The sequence below is a fragment of the Zophobas morio genome, unplaced genomic scaffold (genome assembly GCF_036711695.1).
Source record: "Zophobas morio isolate AGI-343-1 ecotype UQ-CSIRO unplaced genomic scaffold, CSIRO_AGI_Zmor_V1 ptg000054l, whole genome shotgun sequence".
NCBI lineage: Eukaryota > Metazoa > Arthropoda > Insecta > Coleoptera > Tenebrionidae > Zophobas > Zophobas morio.
In genome coordinates, this window is record NW_026972159.1 from 298,926 (window position 1) to 318,468 (window position 19,543).

General features: G+C 32.7%; 1 protein-coding gene across 8 annotated transcripts in view; it reads left to right on the plus strand.

The window, feature by feature from the left end:
- The window catches only part of LOC135142764 (glutamate receptor ionotropic, kainate 2), a 105,237-nt gene that overhangs the window by 46,026 nt on the left and 39,668 nt on the right, over window positions 1–19,543 (plus strand). For all 8 annotated transcript variants that reach the window (XR_010282629.1, XR_010282630.1, XM_064074504.1 and 5 more), the window contains exons 4-5: window positions 7,931–8,115; window positions 14,045–14,202. Coding sequence is in view for 6 of the 8 variants with exons in the window: in XM_064074504.1 (XP_063930574.1) it covers window positions 7,931–8,115; window positions 14,045–14,202 (343 nt within the window). In the remaining 2 variants the exon portion in view is untranslated. The remainder of the gene's footprint in view (window positions 1–7,930; window positions 8,116–14,044; window positions 14,203–19,543) is intronic.

The window sequence follows — 19,543 nt, forward strand, 5'->3', positions numbered from 1 at the left end:
CAAAGTGCAAACTAGTTGCTTAATAATTTACCCTAGCCGAAATCTATCGGTGTTAGTTATTCAAGTGCCCTCTTGCCTGATGTAAGCTGAAGCGGCATTGATTTTTGTCTGTGCGAAGGTCGGCCAAGATGAACACTCTACTTCAACAACGGAACTGTGATTACGAAGGGAAAATGGAAATAGAGAATTAAATTATTCAGCCTCTTTTAAAAATGAAGCACTTGATATCGAAGGAATTACAAATCGATAGACATTTTAGCGAGAGAGTGTGGGTGCGCGGAAGTTCGAATTAAAATTAGTAGGACGTTCGCAGGAAGTGATGCGGTGGAGGATATTTAGTGGAAAAAATAGACGAACGATGATTTAGGGAAGGACTGGTGTCGGAATCATTAGAGCCGGAGAGGGCTGAAAGTGGGACGTGATATTGAGGCCTGTAGTAAAGTAAGACGTGATCGAACATAAGAAGTGACATTAAAAAGTTTTGAAAAAGACAAGAAAGTTCCGGACTGATAAGCGCATGCAAGTAATAACGACAAGGGTGATAAAATTTTACTGGCGTATAACTCTAACCCGGTTTTGCGTAAGTCAATTATTAAATTAAATTAAAAGTTGGGAGCTTTGTAAGTGCGGCCGCTTTAACCGCGGCTTCGCACTAGATTCCGAAGCTGAAATTTAAAATGTTGGACAAATTAATCACGTCTTTAATTTTTACGTCAATTCGCGCAGTCGGTTGCTTATTCGTTCAAATCTCCGAATTTTCAGCGTTGTAGATAAACCCGTTAATTCCGGCGCGACGGTCCGAGCCCCCGTGTGCGTTTTTAACCGACTATCAGTTCTCATTTTCCCCATTATGAATGCGAAAACGGCGCATTATTAAATTTCGTTCATCCTTTTACGACCTACCCACGTTTACATTTCAATAACATAATATTTTATTACCGCCCAAATAGGTCTGAATAATCTTTTACGATGTCTTCATCTTGCATTAACCATAGTTTACAGAACTCTTCCCCTAAAACGAAAACAGTGCTCTTAAAGCGAAATTCCGTGGCGTGATTTCGCAGGGCCGTTGCGGTCCCGGCAGGTGATAAAAATAAAGTGTGTTTTCGGATTAGAGCCCAGTTTTCGGGCCGACAAGTCGTTATCGCATCTTGTCCTTCATCAATTGGTTTGGCAGTGCAATGCGTGCGTTTTATTCGCGATCAAACTCCGGCCCACCATTGAAAACTTATCAAGCAGAAGAAAGCGCCGTAAAACATGTACATTAAGAAAATAATCTGGGGCAGGAAGGAATTTATCGAGAGAGGAGAGATGGCAGGAGGAGAGCTCATGTGAGCGGAAAAATGATTTTGGGTGATTTATAAAGTGCGCGCTTACGGAGAGTGGCGCGAAAACGCGACTAAATCTGCTGGGGAGAGATAAAGCGCAATGCAACAATAAAACGCTGTGTGTGGAGGTTTTGTCGCGGTAATGGCGACAGGGTTTGCAAGCGAACAAGTTTTTTAGGGCATGGGGGTGAAAAACGACTGCGAGACCTGGAAGTGGGACGGAGTGGCACCGGCCGCCAGAACTAGAAAAGACTTGTCTCTGATAAAACAAAACTATTTTGACAGTCTTGGAGAATTCCTTACATCTGTGGACACAGTGGCTTTCGTTTAAAAATTGTTTTTTTTTATCTCAATCTCAACAAAATTTTATGAAAAAAGGGCTAAATCGATTACAGGACCACTGCATGTATTATTTAAATTACCTTTAAAATCTTTGGGGTGCCTCTCATGCAATAATGAATACTACGGCCTTTTTTATTTCTTGTTCTCTCCTATTTTCAATTGAATATTCGACAAAGTGGATTTGTTCAGTAACTCTTTCATTACTTTTAATTAACTCTGTGCATCATACTGAAATTCGAGTTATTACATTTTAATATTTAGATAATATCGATTTATTGGTTTACAAAATTTTGGATGTTCGTCGTGTTCGGTTTTTGAAAGAATTTAAAATGGTTGGTATTTGATTTTTTGAACAACTTGATATATCTTGATAGTCCTGGTATTTAATTTTTGGAGAAGTTGAAAAAATTTGAAAGAAACTCATGTACTATTGGTGTTTTCTTTTAAAAGAAATTGCAAGAAGTTTGGTGTTCTGGGGTGGTTTATTTTAGAAATAATTTCGGAGGTTTCTGGTGTTCTAAGAAGAATGACGTACGGCACTGCAGAAGAAGTTGAAAACATCTTATGGAACCTGGGTGTTTTGTTCTTTAAATAATTTATAATCCTAGGGGAAATTGAAAGAATTTTGCGGAACCAAATATTTTCTTCTTTGAAGAACTTGAAAAAATCTTGAAAATCCTGATGCATCACTTTTCGAAGAAGTTCAATCAACCTTCCGGGACACAAGAGTCTTTTTTTTAACAATTAATGTCATCAACTTTAGAAAGTATAAGAATCGGAGGGGACCCTTGTGTTCTACTTCAGAAAGAAATTGAAAGAAGCTCGGAGATCCATTTTTGGAATCCCGGTGTTTCATTTTGGGAAGAAGTTGAAAGAATCTCGAGAACCCCCGACATTTTATTTCTTGAAGAAGTTGGAAATTGTGGAGTTTCATTTTTAGAAGTAGTTGAAATAATCTTAGGAACCCGAGTGTTTTATTTTCTAAAGAAGTTGAAAGAACCTTCGGAAAGCTTGGTGTTTCGTTTTTAAAATAACTTATGAGAATCTGAAGGGAATCTAGTGTTCTCTTTTAGAAATAAACTAGAAGAATCTCCTAGACTCTTGACGATTAATTCTTTGAAGAAAATGAAAGAATCTTGGGAATCCCAGAGTTTCATTTAGGAAGAAGTTGAAAGAATCTCAGTGAACCCTCGAGTTCTATTTTAGAAAAAACCTGAAAGAATCTCTAGGACACCTGACATTTTATTCCTGAAGAAGTTGGAAATCGTGGAGTTTCATTTTTAGAAGTAGTTGAAATAATCTTAGGAACCCAGTGTTTTATTTTCCAAAGAAATTGAAAGAACCTTCGGAAAGCTTGGTGTTTCGTTTTTAAAACAATTTATAAAAATCTGCCGGGAGTCTAGTGTTCTCTTTTAGAAAGAAACTGGAAGAATCTCCGAGACTTTCAACGATTAATTCTTTGAAGAAAATGAAAGAATCTTGGGAATCCCAGCGTTTCATTTTAGGAAGAAGTTGAAAGAATCTCAGTGAATCCTAGAATTCTATTTTAGAAAAAAACTGAAAGAATGTCGAGGACTCCTAACATTTTATTCTTTGAAGAAGTTGGAAATCGTGGAGTTTCATTTTTCAGTGTTTTATTTTCTGAAGAAGTTGAAAGAACCTTCGGAAAGCTTGGTGTTTCGTTTTTAAAACAATTTATTAGAATCTGAAGGGAATCTAGTGTTCTCTTTTATAAAGAAACTGGAAGAATCTACGAGACTCTTGACGTTTAATACTTTGAAGAAAATGAAAGAATCTTGGGAATCGCAGTATTTCATTTTAGGAACAAGTTGAAAAAATCTCAGTGAACCCTGGAGTTCTATTTTAGAAAAAAGACTGAAAGAATCTCGAGGACTCTTGACATTTTATTGCTTGAAGAAGTTGGAAATCGTGGAGTTTCATTTTTAGAAGTAGTTGAAATAATCTTAGGAACTCGAGCGTTTTATTTTCCAAAGAAATTGAAAGAACCTTCGGAAAGCGTGGTGTTTCGTTTTTAAAACAATTTATTAGAATCTGAAGGGAATCTAGAGTTCTCTTTTAGAAAGAAACTGGAAGAATCTCCGAGACTCTTGACATTTAATACTTTGAAGAAAATGAAAAAATCTTGGGAATCCCGGTGTTTCATTTTGGGATGAAGTTAAAAGAATTTAGGGAACCCTACGGTTCTATTTTAGAAAAAAACTGAAAGCATCTCGAGAACTCCTGTCATTTTATTCTTTGATGAAGTTGAAGGAGTGTTGGAAATCCTAGAGTTTCATTTTTGGAAATAGTTGAAATAATCTTAGGAACCTCACTGTTTTATTTTCTGAAGAAGTTGCAAGAACCTCCGGAAACCTTGGGGTTTCATTTCTGAATCAATTTGTAAGAATCTGAGTAGCACAAAGTGTTCTCTTTTAGAATGAAACGAGAAGAATCTCTGGATTCCTAACGTTTTATTCTTATAATAATCTCTAAGAACCTGGAGACCCGGTGTTTCATTTATGAAAGAAGATGAACCAATCTCCGGGATATTTAAAGTTTTGTCCTTTAAGGAATAAGTATATAAAATTTTCAGGGAACCTTTGGGTTGTATTTTAGAAACTGAAATAATCTCGAGAACCCCTGATATTTTATTATTTCATGGAATTGAAAGAATTGTGTAAATAGTGGTTGTGACATTGCTGGAAGTAGTTGAAATAATGTTAGGAACTCTAGTGTTTTATTTTCGGAAAAAGTTGAAAGAACCTTTAGAACCCTTGGTGGTTCATTTCTAGATCAATTTGTAAGAATCTAAGGAGCACCAAGTGTTGTATTTTAGAATGAAACGGGAAGAATCTTTGAACCCCTAACATTTTATTCTTCGAGGAATTTCTAAAAACATTTAGCCCCTGGTGTATAATTTGTGGAAGAGTTGAAAGAATCTCCAGGACCTTTAGTGTTTTGTTCTTTAAAGAATATATAAAAATTTCATTGAAACTTAGGGTCTATTTTAGATAGAAACTGAAAGAATCTCGAGAATCCTCGATATTTTGTTATTTCAAGAATTTGAAAGAATGTTGAAAATCGTGGTGTTTCATTTTTGAAAGTAGTTGAAATAATCTTCTCGAAACCCTAGTGTTTTATTTTCGGAAGAATTTGAAAGAACCTTCGGAAACCTTGGTGTTTCGTTTTTAAAACAGTTTATAAGAATCTGATAGAGAATCTAATGTCCTATTTTAGAAAGAAACTGGAAGAATCTCCGAGACTCTTGACGTTTAATTCTTTGAAGAAAATGAAAGAATCATGGGAATCCCGGTGTTTCATTTTGATAAAAAGTTGAAAGGGTCTTAAAGAACCCTAGGATTCTATTTTAGAAAAAAACTGAAAGAATCTCGAGAACCCCTGATATTTTGGCAGTCGTGATGTTCCATTTTTGAAAGAAGTTGAAATAATATCAGGAAATCTCTGAAACCCTTGACGGTTTATTCTTTTAAGAAACGGAAGGAATATTGGGAACCCGGGTGGGCCAGGCTAGTATTTGCCAAAATAAGACTTATTTTGACAAAAGACCTACTCTTCGAAGAAAAGGCACTTGCCCCGCCCACCCACCCTTTATTTTCTTAGAAGAGTAGATCATCTGCCAAAATCAATCTTATCTTGGCAGGTATGGGACTGATTTTTGCAAATGACATATTCTCTAAGAAAATAAGGGCGGGTGGGCGGGGCTAGTACTTGCCAAGATAAGACTGATTTTGGCAGATGACTCATTCTTTTAAGAAAATAAAGGCTGGGTTGGTGGGGCTAGTACTTGCTAAAAATAAAAAAACCTAAAAATCAAAAACTGAAATATAGAAAAAATGAAAAAGAAAACAAATCTTAAAAAATCGAATTCGAAATTCCAGTTTTCATTTTTTTTGGTTTCTAAATTTTTCAACTTTTGAAATTTCATTTGATAATAATTTGCTTGACAATTTTGCAGTTTTTAATTCCTATCTTTTGATTTTTCAATTTAACTTTGCAATTTTGGAATTTTCTTATTTTTAATTTTTCAAGTTCTCAAGTTAAAATTTTTCCTTTTCACGATTTGCCAATTTCGATTTTTTAACAAAAGAACAAATTTATTCGAACCGATATTTTGAAAAATCGGAAAATCCAAAAACTGAAAATTAGAAACAAAATTTTCAGAGGCATTAAAGTTACAGTAAACATGGCAATCGCTGATCGAAAATTTAAAAAATAAAAATCTATTTTCTCGATATTTTTAAAAACCAAATAATTGAGAAAACGAAAAACTGCCAAAATTGTAAAATTAAAAAATCGAAGGTTTTTTCAGTTACTCAGAGAAATCAAAAATCGAAAAACAGATTAAAAAATTGAAAATTTAAAAAGCGAGAAATTGAAAAATTCGAAAGTTCAAAAATCGAAAAACAGAAAAATTTAGTAGTACGCGCTACGATATGACTGATTTTGGCAAATGATCTACTCTCTAAGAAAACAAAAGGCGGGTGGGTGGGGCTAGTACTCGCCAAATAACCTACCCTCTAAGAAAATAAAAGGCACTTGCCCCGCCCACACACCATTTATTTTCTTAGAAGAGTAGGTCATCTGCCAAAATCAATGGTATCTTGGCAGGTATGGGACTGATTTTTGGAAATGACATATTCTCTAAAAAAATAAGGGTGTGTGGGCGGGGCTAGTACTTGTCAAGAAAAGGCTGATTTTGGCAGATGACCTACTCTTCCAAGAAAATAAAGGGCGGGTGGGCGGGGCTAGTACTTGTCAACATGAGACTAATTTTGTAAATGATATACCCTCTAAGAAAATAAGGGAGGGTGGTTGGGGGCTAGTACAAGATTTTGGCAAATGACTTATTCTTCTAAGAAAATAAAGGCTGGCTGGGTGGGGCTAGTACTGAGAGTAACCTAGTGTTCGATTCGTATTTTTATAACGGTACTGGAAGAATCTCGAGGAAAAAACTCCCTAAACCCTGGTGTTCTATTTTTAAAAGAATTTGCGAGAATCTTAGAGAACCTTGGTGTTCTATTTCAGAAAATAACTGAAATAATCTCGAAAACTCTTGATATTTTATTTTTTGAAGCACTTGAAAGAATATTGACAATTCTGGTGTTTTGTTTTTCAAAGGAGTTGAAAGAACCTTCAGAAACCTTGGTGTTTCGTTTTTAAAAGAATTTATAAAAACCAGAAGCAACCCTGGCGTTCTATTTTAGAAAGAATCTGGACGAATCTCGGGGACCCCTGATGTTTTATTCTTAGAAGAAATTGAAGAAGCATTGAGAACACTGCCGTTTTTGGAAAAAGTATACAAAAAACTGCCGTTTTTTTCTTTAAAAAATATATAGATTGTCTATATTCTCTTTAAAGAACTAAACACCTGGGTTCCTAGTGTTTCTTCAATTTCTTCTAAGAACAAAATATCAAGGGTACCCCTAATGTTTTATTTTTGGAAGAATTTGAAAAAATTTTGATTGGTGATTCATTTTCAGAACAGGTTGGAAAGTTTTTCAGAAACCTAGTTGATTTTTAAGAATCTGAAGCGTCTTAGTTCTCTATGTAACAAAAAACTGGAAGAATTTAGAGACCCTTGAAGTTTTATTAGGAACATTAAAAATCATGTTGTTTAATTTTTGGAAAAGTTGAAATAATCTTCGCGAACCTTCGACTTTCGTTGTTTAAAAAAATTATAAGATTCTTAACGGATTTTATTTCAAAAAGAAATTGAAAGAATTTGTGCCCCCATGATGTTTTATTTCTTCATGAAATTAAAAGAATGTTTAGGGCCCTGGTGTTTCGTTTTTTCAAGAAGTTAAACAAATTGCGAAAGTTACCGACGTTTTAGTTTTTTTTCAAACAATTTGAAAGAATCTTGAGGACTCTTGTTACTGTATTTTAGAAAGAACTTAAAATAACCTTTGGACCCCGTGCTCCGTTTCTGAAAGAATTGACAAGATTCTCGCATAGTCCTCGCCGTTCCTTCTCAGAAACAACCCCAAGCAGCACCCCCGGAAACATCCAACTCCGCAAACTCCACCCCGCCCCGGATTTTTCCCCAAACTTCGAATGCATCCCTCCTCGCGTCGTACGCGTGTCGGTGCGCGAATTGCTCCGCCAGTTTGAATGTCAGCACTTTGTGACATAAATAAAGCGGCGAAGACACGTTTCCATTAGACGGAGTCCCAAAGCAGTAAAACTCAACAACTGAGTGAAACTGTGTAATGTTGTATGAATAATTAATTTTGTTCCAGTTTGTCACCTATTGCGAAGTGGAGTGGCTGCCATCTTTGGGCCGCAGTCGGCACATACGGCCAGTCACGTGCAGTCAATATGCGACACAATGGAAATCCCACACCTGGAGACGAGATGGGACTACCGGCTCCGGAGGGAGAGCTGTCTTGTCAACCTCTACCCCCATCCCACCACCTTGTCCAAGGTAACGGCTTTCGCCTGTTTTATACTGCCAACTTGGCAAACTTGTTGAGCCGGATGAAAAAATAGCGTTCACTCCGTAACTACTGGACCAATTTTATAATTTTTCAGAGAAAATGTGTAATTAAGTGCCGATACATATTTTTTAATTCATCTGGGCGCGCCGACAAATTGCCCGGATAATTCCGGGCAGCAAGAAATAGATCCGAAATGATTGGCTGTCAGCCTGTTTTATGCGATATGAAAAATGACTAACTTCTGGATGAATTCCAGTACAGCAGAGCATCAAAACAAACTTAATTAACTGTCTTTGTGTTCCTGGACAATGATGGCTAGTGGATAAAGGAAAGAAAAATATTGTTCAGAAATTTAGACAATACGGAGTTTTAGAATTTCTAATTGTATTAATTTTTGAAAACTTGGATGACGCTTTTTCCGGAGTTGTTATTAGTTTACGTACTTTTGTCGAAACAAAAAGTCAAAGCGCGAATTAATCCACATCAAAGAGATTATTCATAATTTCGTCCATATTCTGGTTTCTGGTGCTCTTTATATTAAATCATACGTTAATAACGCCGAAGTATGGAATCAATACATACGAGTACTTGTTTCCCGAATGAACGCTTTCATTAATTAGTAGAATTAATCTAGCGTGGTAATAACATGGAAATTAACATTATTCCATGCTGATAATTACAAAGCAACTAATAAACCGCCCGGAAATTGTCACCGATCAATAATTTAAAATATATCAACCCTCTTACGCATTTCAGTGAAAATTTTGTTGGCTTTATGTGGCGGAAATGCGCCCGGAAATTCAAACCCGGCTACTCAGAGTGATTTTTCCTTATCGGTTAATATTTTGCTTAAACTGTAAAAGAGAAAATTACTTTCATCAAAATGTAAGAAAAAATCGGGAGTTTGTTTTAACTACTGCAGAAAAAAATTGTGATGATAATTGTGCCCTGGAGGGATTTATCGTTCTAATTTAGAACTAAATTTTTGTTTGAAACTTCTGAAAGTGGCCTTAAACGTATAGAAAAATAATACCATTTTTCCAATATTTCTCCCAAATGGCACTTTTTTTAAAGATCGTTCCAGTTAATTCCGAATTGAAGCTGTAAAACAGGAAAAAATGATCCAAAATAATGGGGTTTGCTGGTATTTTGTTTTAAAAAATATTTGAAATTTTTTTGAAAATTTTGGAAAATTTTGAATTCCCTTTTCGTATTTATTAGAATAGATGTCGCGATAGCGATAACATATTTGTGACTAGCGGAAGATTATCAAAAATTTGACGCCAATTTTCGCTCGATTTAACCAATTTTAACCATTTTTTTGAAAAATTTTAGAAAATTTTGGAACCCAATATTACCTTTATTTTAACATATGTCGTGAAGGCAATTTCGGATTTGTAACTGGCAGAAGATTATCAGAATTTGACACCAATTTTCGGTCGCTTGAACCAATTTGAAACAATTTTTTGGACATTTTTTGAAAATTTTTAATTCACTTTTCTTGTTTATTGCAACATATATCCTGATGGCGATCCCAAATTTGTACCTGGTGCAAGTTTATCCACAATTTGATACCTATTTTCGCTGGATTGACCCAATTTTAACCATTAATTTGAAAAATTTTTGAAAATTTTAGAATCAAATTTTGCGTTCATTTGAATAGATGTCGTGAAGACGATTTCGTATTTTTAATGGACAGAAAACTTTCTACAATTTGACAACAATTTTCGGTAGATTAGATACATTTTAGCCATTTTTTTGGAAAAATTTTGGAAATATTAAATTCACCTTTTGTGCATATTGGAATAGATATTCCGATGGCGCTATCAGATTAGTAACTAGCGGATGATTATCTACAATTTGACACCAATTTTCGGTGGATTGAAGCAATTTTAACCACTTTTTTGGAAAATTTTTGGAAATTTTGACTTCACTGTTCGTGTTTATTGGAACAGATATCGTAACGGCGATATCAGATTCGTAACCAGCGGAAGATTATCTACAATTTGACGCAAATTTGGGTAGATTGAACAAATTTTAACCACTTTTTTGGAAAATTTTTGGAAATTTTGATTTCACTTTTCATGTTTATCGGAACAGATATCGTGACAGCGATTTCACATTGGTATCTGTCGGAAAATTATCTACAATTTGACAGCAATTTTCGGTAGATTGAACCGATTTTAACCACTTTTTTTGAACATTTTTGGAAATTTTGGATTCATTTTTCGTGTTTATTGGAACAGATCTTGACGGCGATTTCAGATTCGTAACTAGCGGAAAATAGTCTACAATTTGACACCAATTTTGGGTGGATTGAAACAATTTTAATCACTTTTTTGGAAAATGTTTGGAAATTTTTGATTCAATTTTCGTGTTTTTTGGAACAAATATTGTGACGGCGAATTCACACTCGTACCTCGCTGAAAATTATCTACAATTTGACACCAATTTTCGGCCGATTGAACAAATTTTAACAATTTTTTTGGAAAACTTTTGAAAATTTTGGATTCAGATTCTACCTTTATACCAACAGATATCGGATTTGTAACTGACGAAATAGTTTCTACAATTTGACACCAATTTTTGGTCGATTGAACCCATTTTAGCCATTTTTTGGAAAATTTTTGAAAATTTTTGGATGTACTTTTCATGCCTATGGAAACAGATATCTTGACGGAGATTCCAGATTTGTAACTGGCGGAAAGTTATCTAAAATTTGACACCAAATCTCAGTCGATTGAACCCATTTTAGCCATTATTCTGGAAATTTTGGATTTACTTTTCGTGCTTATTGAAAGAGATATCGTGACGGTGATCTCAGATTTGTTACTGGTGGATGATTATCTACAATTTGATACCAACTTTCGCTAGATTGACCTAATTTTAACAATTTTTTGGAAAAATTTTGAAAATTTTGAATTCACTTTTCGTGTTTATTGAAACAAATATTGTAACTGCGATTTTAAATTCGTAAATAGCGGGAAATTGTCCATAATTTATCACTAATTTTAACCAGTTTTTTGGAACACTTTTGTAAATTTTGAATTCATTTTTCGTGTTTGTTGGAACAGATATTGTGACGGTGATTTCAGATTCGTAACTAGCCGAAGATTATCCACAATTTGACACCAATTTTCGGTGGATTGAACCAATTTTATCCAAATTTTTGGAAAATTTTTGGAAATTTTGAATTCACTTTTCTTGTTTATTGAAACAGATATCATGACGACAATTTCAGGTTCGTAACCAGCGGAAGATTATCTACAATTTGACACCAATTTTCGGTGAATTGAACCAATTTTATCCAAATTTTTGGAAAATTTTTGGAAATTTTGAATTCACTTTTCTTGTTTATTGAAAGAGATGTCATGACGACGAGTTCAGGTTCGTAACCAGGGGAAGATTTTCTACAATTTGACACCAATTTTCGGTGGATGGAACCAATTTTATCCAAATTTTTAGATTTTGAATTCACTTTTCCTGTTTATTGAAGCAGATATCGTGACGGCGAATTTACAATTTTTCGTTTTTTCATTTTCTTAATTCATTTTTTATTTTTGGATTTTTCATTTTTTTGGTTTCCTCAATCTTTCAAGTTCTTAATTTTTATTTTTCATTTCCCGCCTTTTTACTATTTAACTTTGTCAATTTTAGGAGTTCAGAATTTTTCCATTTTTCATTTAATGGGTTTTTTTCATTTATTCAATTTTTAATTTTTAAATTTGGCGATCTTTCAATCTTACAGTTTTTTGGATTTACAATTTTGACGATCTATAATTTTTAACAATTTTACAATTTTGAGTTTTCCAGGTTTTCGATTTGATCCGCTTTTTTTTCTTTCCAATTTTTCAATTCATTATTTTTTTTTATTTTCAAGTTTCTCAGTTTTTAGTTTTTTAGTGTTTCGATTTTTCTACTTTTTGAATTCAGAAACTTGAAAATCGAAAAAACGCAATTATGAAGGTCGAAGTGAAAATTAAAGAAATCGGAAAATTGGTTAATTACAAAATTGAAAAATCCAAAAATTCAAAAATGAAAAAAACGAGGTTCTTAATTTATAATTTTCATTTTCTTGATTTTTAATTTTTCGATTTTTAATTTTTCGATTTTTTAGTTTCTTAATTTTTCAATTTTGCAATTTTTCGATATTACAATTTTTCGATTTTTTTCGACTTTTCAGTTTCGTAATTTTTAATTTTTGAATTTTTCATTTATTTGGCTTCCTCAATTTTCAAGTTCATGATTTTTATTTTCCATTTTCCCGCCGTTTTTACTATTTAAGTGTAAACGGTGCCGGCAGTCGTTTAAAAAATAATTAAATTTAGGAAAAACGATATTAAAAAACATATTATCCTAGATTCTAAGTATATTATTTGTCACATTTTTGAAAAATCCAAAAACAAAAAAATTGAAAAATGAAAAAATTACAAATCGAAATATTGAGAAATCGACACACCAAAAAATCGGAAAAAATTGAAAAATCGAAAAACTGAAGCAAAGAAAAATAGCAAAATCGTAAAATTGCAAATGGAAAATTTGCAACATTGAAAAACTAAAAATCTAAAAGTTAAAAATCGAAAAAGATTAATGATTCAAAAATTTGGAAATAAGAAAAAATGACTCGAATCGAAAAAGTCCAAAAACATAACATTGAAACATCGAAAAATTGAAAAATTTAATGTCGAGAAATTTTTAAAATCCAACAGCTGAAAATGGAAAAATTCTAAAATCGCAAAATTGAAAAAGTGTAAAACTTTAAAAATTGTGATTATTATTACACATTCAAAGCGAAAACTAGAAAAATTGCAAAAATTAAAAATCAAAGAAATGAAAAATTAAAAAAATCTATACTGGCAAAACCGAAAAATTGCAACTCGAAAAATTGAAAAATTTCACACTGAAAAAAGAAAAACTAAAAATCAAAACATTCAAAAACTGAAAACTTTGAAAAGCAAAGACAATAAAAACTGAAACAAAAAACTGTAAATAAAAAATTTGAAAAAATGAAAAATTATAGAATCGCAAAATTGAAAAATGAAAAATTGAAAACTCGAGAAACTTTAAGCAGAAAAATTGAAACATGTTAACTTGAAAATTCAAAAAATTGCAAATCGAGAAACTGAAGAAACAACATTTTTCAAGCAATTCCAAAGAAGGCCAGTTTTTATGTTGCATTTCAAGGGTGAGGGAAGTTCTGTCGAAATTACCTTGGGGCAATTTTTTTGAAAGAATTTGAAAGAATCTTAGAACTTCTAGCTATTTTTTAATACATCTGAATCTTTTTTGAAAAGGACTTTCCAGTAAGTTCTGAATTTGAAGCTGGAAAATACGAAAAGGAATTTACCAAAAATTTTTAAACTTTTAATTATGAACCCAGGTGGCCTTGACCTATTGTTAGACCTCAACTAGCATCAACAGACCTTGTTTGAAAATAACATTGAGAAAAAACCTCATGCATGGAAAACTAGTTTTTGCGAAATATTTGACATTTGTGAAATCGGGCACCAGTTTTCTAATTTTTTAAATATTTCAAAAGTCTCAAAAGTGGTAATAGTCGCACAAGTTTTTTGTAGATTTAGAGCTCCAGAAGCTATTTTCGGATTAATTTTTTCGAAAATTTCTAGCATTCTTCCAGGATGGTCTAAATGAAAATATCAAAATCGGGGTCCATCACAATTTTTGTTAAATCTGAACCTGGAATTGCTTTTTGATAAAAATTCAGACAGTGATAGTGAATAGTGTGAAAATTAAGATTTAGAATCTACGTATTTTTAAATAAAAAACCACCCTCCAACGTTCCCCCAAAATTTCCTCCCCCACATTAGCACTCCAAACCCCCACCCCGCCCTCTTGATTACTTTTTGCTTGGAACCCGCGCCGACAGTCGCACTAACCCCTTATAACTCTTTGCAGGCATACGTGGATTTGGTGAAAGCCTGGGGCTGGAAATCCTTCACCATAATCTACGAGAATAATGAGGGTCTGGTACGGCTGCAGGAGCTGCTGAAAGCCCACGGACCCTACGAGTTCCCCATCACCGTCCGCCAACTGGGGGAAAGCTCTGATTACAGGTATTTCCGCTCCTCAGACAAACTCGCGTCTTATTTGCCGAACCTGGTGGTTGCGCAAGCGATTATCCGGGAGCTTCGAGCTTGTTAATTGTGATGGCTTTTTGCGTGGGCCGTGGTAATGACGGATTGCTGAAGCTGGGAATCGGGAGAGGACGTGACGCAGACTTCAGTAATTGGGTTATGTAATTGGCTGCAGTCGTAGAGGGTTTTTTGTGGTCGGCTGGATCATTGGAGCGATGAATTTTTTTGCTTGTCTTGGGGGAAGATTGCGTTGGAGGGGATAAGCAAATTGTATGGAATAGAAAAACAAATTCGGTTCCGGTTTTACCTTTTCGAGAAATAAGGGTCGAAAGCTATTTCGTTTTATATAGAGAAAGTGTTTGACTCGAGTTATTGGCAAAACACATTTTTCTACGACTGATATAGAAAGTGGTTTTTGCGTCGGGTTCAGAGTGGGCGAACAATTCACTTCTCTTATTACACTTATCCCAGAATTAATAATAATAACTGTCGACATACACAGGTCACTGCTTGCACGAACGGGAATTAAAACACATTTGCGAAATAAATAGCTTTAACACACAAACTTTGTTACGTGTATTTTTCCAGCTACGTAATGTAAACACACCGATTCGCTGCACATTTTAGTTTGCCGTGATTTTGCTGTTTGTACTGCGATAGTCTATATTTGATCAAGTTTGCAGTTGTACGGTTTTAGATTTTTTCGATGTGTAATCGCATTCATATTTCACGCTGTTCGTTGTTGTTTTTGGGCCTTTATTTTTGTTAGAATTTTCATTCTAAACCCTCGAGCTTCTCCGAAACGTTATTTACGTTTTTATTTTGTTCGAAAATGATGGTTTCATTGTATTTGCGAAATATAGGTCGCATGAATTGACGTTTGACGCAGTCGTTATTCCCGCATTCCGGATTATCGCTTTGTGGTAATTCGATAGATCGAAGTTAATTTTATTTGTAGTGTTGAGTTTAGCATGTCATTACCGTGATTTCGCGTTTCCGATTGAATGTCTTTGTGTAGTTGGCGCTGTTTTTGTGTTTGAAATTAAAGCAGCGTCTTGGATTATGTCTCAAATTATCGGTTCTTTGTCAGTGAACGTCGGCTTTTTGTTTGAGGTATTTGCGAAAATCGATCTGAATTACTGACGCAGACTGTGGGCTTTCTCGCTTTCTTTTTTATCGATTTTTTTGTCCAAGAGAAACATATTTTTCTTCGCTGAACTCATAATAGCAAACTAATCAACTCGAACTCGTTTTCGGGGTCATTTTGTGCTTGGTTTTTGAAAAAAATTGAAACATCTCAACCCTCCTGATGTTTTTTTGGCTTTTTAAAAATACTGGGACTTCTGGTGTTTTTTTGAAAGAAAATCTTGGGGTTTTTTAGATGATTAAAAAAAATTAACTGTGCATTGTTTTTGGAAATTTTTGAAAAAATTTTGGAACTGCTGGTATTTTGGTCTTAAAAAGAATGTTAGTTTAAGAATCTTTGGAGCTGTTGTTTTATTTTAGAAAGAAGCTGAGAGAATTTTTGAGGTCTTTTTTTACAGAATGCTGTTTGAGAACGAAACTGAGAGAATTTTTGGGGACCCTGGTGTTTTATTTTTGCTAGAATTTGAAAGAATTTTAGGGTCCTCGTGCTTTATTTTTCAACGAATTTGTAAGAAACTTGGAAGTCCTGGTGTTTTTTTTTAGAAAATATGTTGAGATTTCGTGGTGTTTTCAATTTAAAAAAAATTGTAGTTTTTTTTTGAAAAACTGAAAAAACCTAAAAATCATTAGTGTTTTATTCCTAAAGAGATTTTTGGAGTCCAAGGAAACCCTAAAGTTTTATTTTAAAAATAATCCCAAAGAATATTGGGGTGTGGTACTTTGTTTTAGAATGAATTTTAGAGAATTTTTGAGACTCCTTTTTTAAATTTTCGCTTTTTTATTTAAAAAAGAGTATTTTAGAATCTTGGGACTTCTGCTTTTTAATTTTAGAAAAAAGCGAGAAAAGTCATTCTAGCCCCTGGTGTTTTATTTTTTAATGAATTTGAGAGAATTTAGGGAATTTAGGGGTGTGTTTCTGTTTAGAAAAAAATTGAAAAAATCAAAATAACTTCGTTTTTGGTTCTAGAAAAATTTGAAACAATCTGGAATCTCCTGGTGTTTTTTTTAGAATTTCTAAAATCTCTGGTATTTTGATTTTAAAAATAATATTTGAAAATTTTTGGTAATCTGATGTTTTATTTTAGGAAGAATCTGAAAGAATCTCTGGGACTCTTGATGTTTTGTTTTAGAAAAGATTTCAAACAATCTTTGGGACCCCTTTGTGTTTTGTTTTTGGAAAAATTTGAAAAAATTTGGGATTTTTGTGTTTTGATTAAAAAAAATATAATATTGGGGTTCCTGGTGCTTTCTTTTGGAAAGAATTTGAAAAAATCTTTGGGACTACTTTGTGTTTTGTTTTTGGAAAACTTTGAAAAAATTTCGGGATTTTTGTGTTCTGATTAAAAAAATATTTAAGAATCTTTGGGAAAGATTTTGAAACAATCTTAGTACTCGTGGTCTTTTACTTTTAAATGAATTTGTCAAAATTTTGGGGAGTCCGGACGTGTTTTCTAGAAAAAGTCTTGAGAGTTTCTGCTGTTTCATTTTAGAAAGAATTTGAAAGAATATTTGGAACCCTGGAGTTTTATTTTTGAAAGAAATTGAAGGACTCTTAAAGCTCCTGGTGTTTTATTTTTAAATGAATTTGTAAACATCTTGCGAGTTCCTGGTATTTTGTTTTAGAAAGAATCTAAAAGAATCTTTAGGTGTTTTGTTGTTCAAAACAATTTAAAGAATCTTAAAGCTTTTGGTGCTTTTTTTGTTTGAAAAAAACTTGAAAATTTTTGGTGCTTTATTTTAGAAAAAATCTGGAAAAATGGTGTTTATTTTTGGAAGAATTTTAAAGAATTTTAGAACTCTCGGTGTTTTATTTTTAAATGAATTTGTAAGAAACTTTGTTATTGTAGGTTTTTTATTTTAGAAACAATCTTGAAAATTCCTGGTGTTTTGTTTTAGAAAAATTTTGAAAGAATCTTTGGCATCTCATTGTGATTCGTTTTTGAAAAACTTTGACAAAATCAATTGGTGCGCTGGTTTTGAAAAAATATTTGAGATTTGTGGAAATTCTGTCTTTTTATTTTTGAAAGAACTTTAGAATTTCTGCGATTTTATTTTTAAATGAATGTGTGAGAATCTTGGGGAATCTTAGTGTTTTCGTTTAAAAAAATCCTGAGAATCCTTGTGTTTTGTTTTAGAAATAGTTTGAAAAGATTTTGCGGACGATGTTATTTTAGGTCTGGAAAAATTTCAAAGAATCTGGAATGTTCTGGTGTTTTTTTAAGAATTTTTAAAAATTCTGGTATTTTATTTTAGGAAGAATCTGAAAGAATCTTTGAGGCTGTTGGCGTTTTGTTTTAGAAAGAATTTAAAAGAATCTTTAGGACTCTGCTGTTTTGTTTTAGAAAGGAGCCTAAGAATCTTTGGGACCCCTCGTGTTTTTATTTTGAAAGATTTTGAAAGACTCTTAGAACTCATGGTGTTTTATTTTTAAATGAGTTTGTAAGAATCTTGGGAGTCCTGATGTATTTTTTAGACAAATTCCTGAGTGTTTTGCTTCCAAATTTTAGAAAGAATTTCAAAGAATGTTTGGAACCCTGGTGTTTTATTTTTGAAAAAATTTGAAAGGATCTCAAACTATTTTCTTGGAAAAAAAATTAGAGTTTTTGTTGTTTTGTTTCAGAAAAAATCTGCACGAATTTTTTTGGGCACTCGGTGTTTTATTTTTTAAAGAATTTGAAAGAATTTTAGAGAACGTAGTGTTTTATTTTAAATTAATTTGTGAGAATCGTAGGAAGTCCTGGTGTTTCTGTTTAGAAAAAAAATATTAAAAAATCAAATCAACTTCGTGTTTAGTTTTTGGAAATCTAGCAACCTCTGGTGTTTTATTATTAAATGAATTTTTGAGAAACTTGGGAAATCCTGCTGTTTTTGTTTTAAAAAATCTTGAGAATCCTTGGTGTTTTGTTTTAGAAACTTTCAAACAATCTGGTGTTTTTTTTTTAATTTTTAAAAATTCTTGTGTTTTGGTTTTAAAAATAATATTTGAAGATATTGGGAATTTTGGTGTTTTATTTTACGAAAAATTTGCAAGAATCTTTGGAGTTCTTGGTGTTTTCTTTAGAAAGATTTTGAAAGAATCGTAGTGTTTTATTTTAAACGAATTTATAAGAATCTTGGAATCCTGATGTGTGTTTTAGACAAAATTTTCAGTGTTTCTGTTACTGCATTATTTTAGAAAGAATCTGAAAGAATATTTGGAACCCTGGTGTTTTATTTTTGAAAAAATTTGAAAGAATCTTAAGGTTCCTGGTGCTTTCTTTTCTTACAAAAAATCTTCATAAGATTTGGTGTTTTGATTTAAAAGGAATTTGAAAGAATCTTTGGGTGGTGTTTTATTTTTGAAACAATTTGAAAGTATTTTAGAACTGGTGGTGTTTTATTTTTAAATGAATTTGTAAGAATCTTGGGGAGTTTTGATGTGTTTTTTTAGGAAAAATTTTGACTGTTGTTGCTGTTTTATTTTAGAAAAAATCTGAAACAATATCTGGAGTTCTTGGTGTTTTATTTTTGAAAGGATTTTAAAGAATTTTAGAGAACCTAGTGTTTTATTTTTAAATCAATTTGTGAGAATCATAGGAAATCCTGTTGTTCTGGTTTAAAAAAAATCTTAAGTCCTTGGTGTTTTGTTTTAGATATAATTTGAGAATCTCTTGCGTACGACTTCGTGTTTAGTTCTGGAAAAATTTGAAGCAATCTGGAATCCCCTAGTGTTTTTTTTTTGTAGAATATTTAAAAACCTTCGTGTTTTGGTTTTTAAAATAATATTTAAAGATTTTGGGGATTTTGGTGTTTTATTTTAGGAAGAATTTTAAAGAATTTTTGCAACCCTTTTATGTTTTGTTTTTGGAAAACTTTGAAAAAATTATGGGACTTCTTGTATTTAAAAAAAAAAATTTGAAGAATCTTGGCGAGTCCTAATGTGTTTTTTAGAAAAAAATTGAGGGCTTCTGAGAGAATCTGAAAGAATATTTGGAACCCTGGTGTTTTGTTTTTGAAAAATTTTGAGAGAATCTCAAAGATCCTAGTGCTTTCTTTCTTAGAAAAAATCTTTGCAGAATTTGGTGTTTTGATTGAGAAAGAATTTGAAGGAATCTTTAGGTGGTGTTTCATTTTTGAAAAAAATTGAAATAACCTTAAAGCTCTTGGTGATTCCTTTTCTTGAAAAAATCTTAGA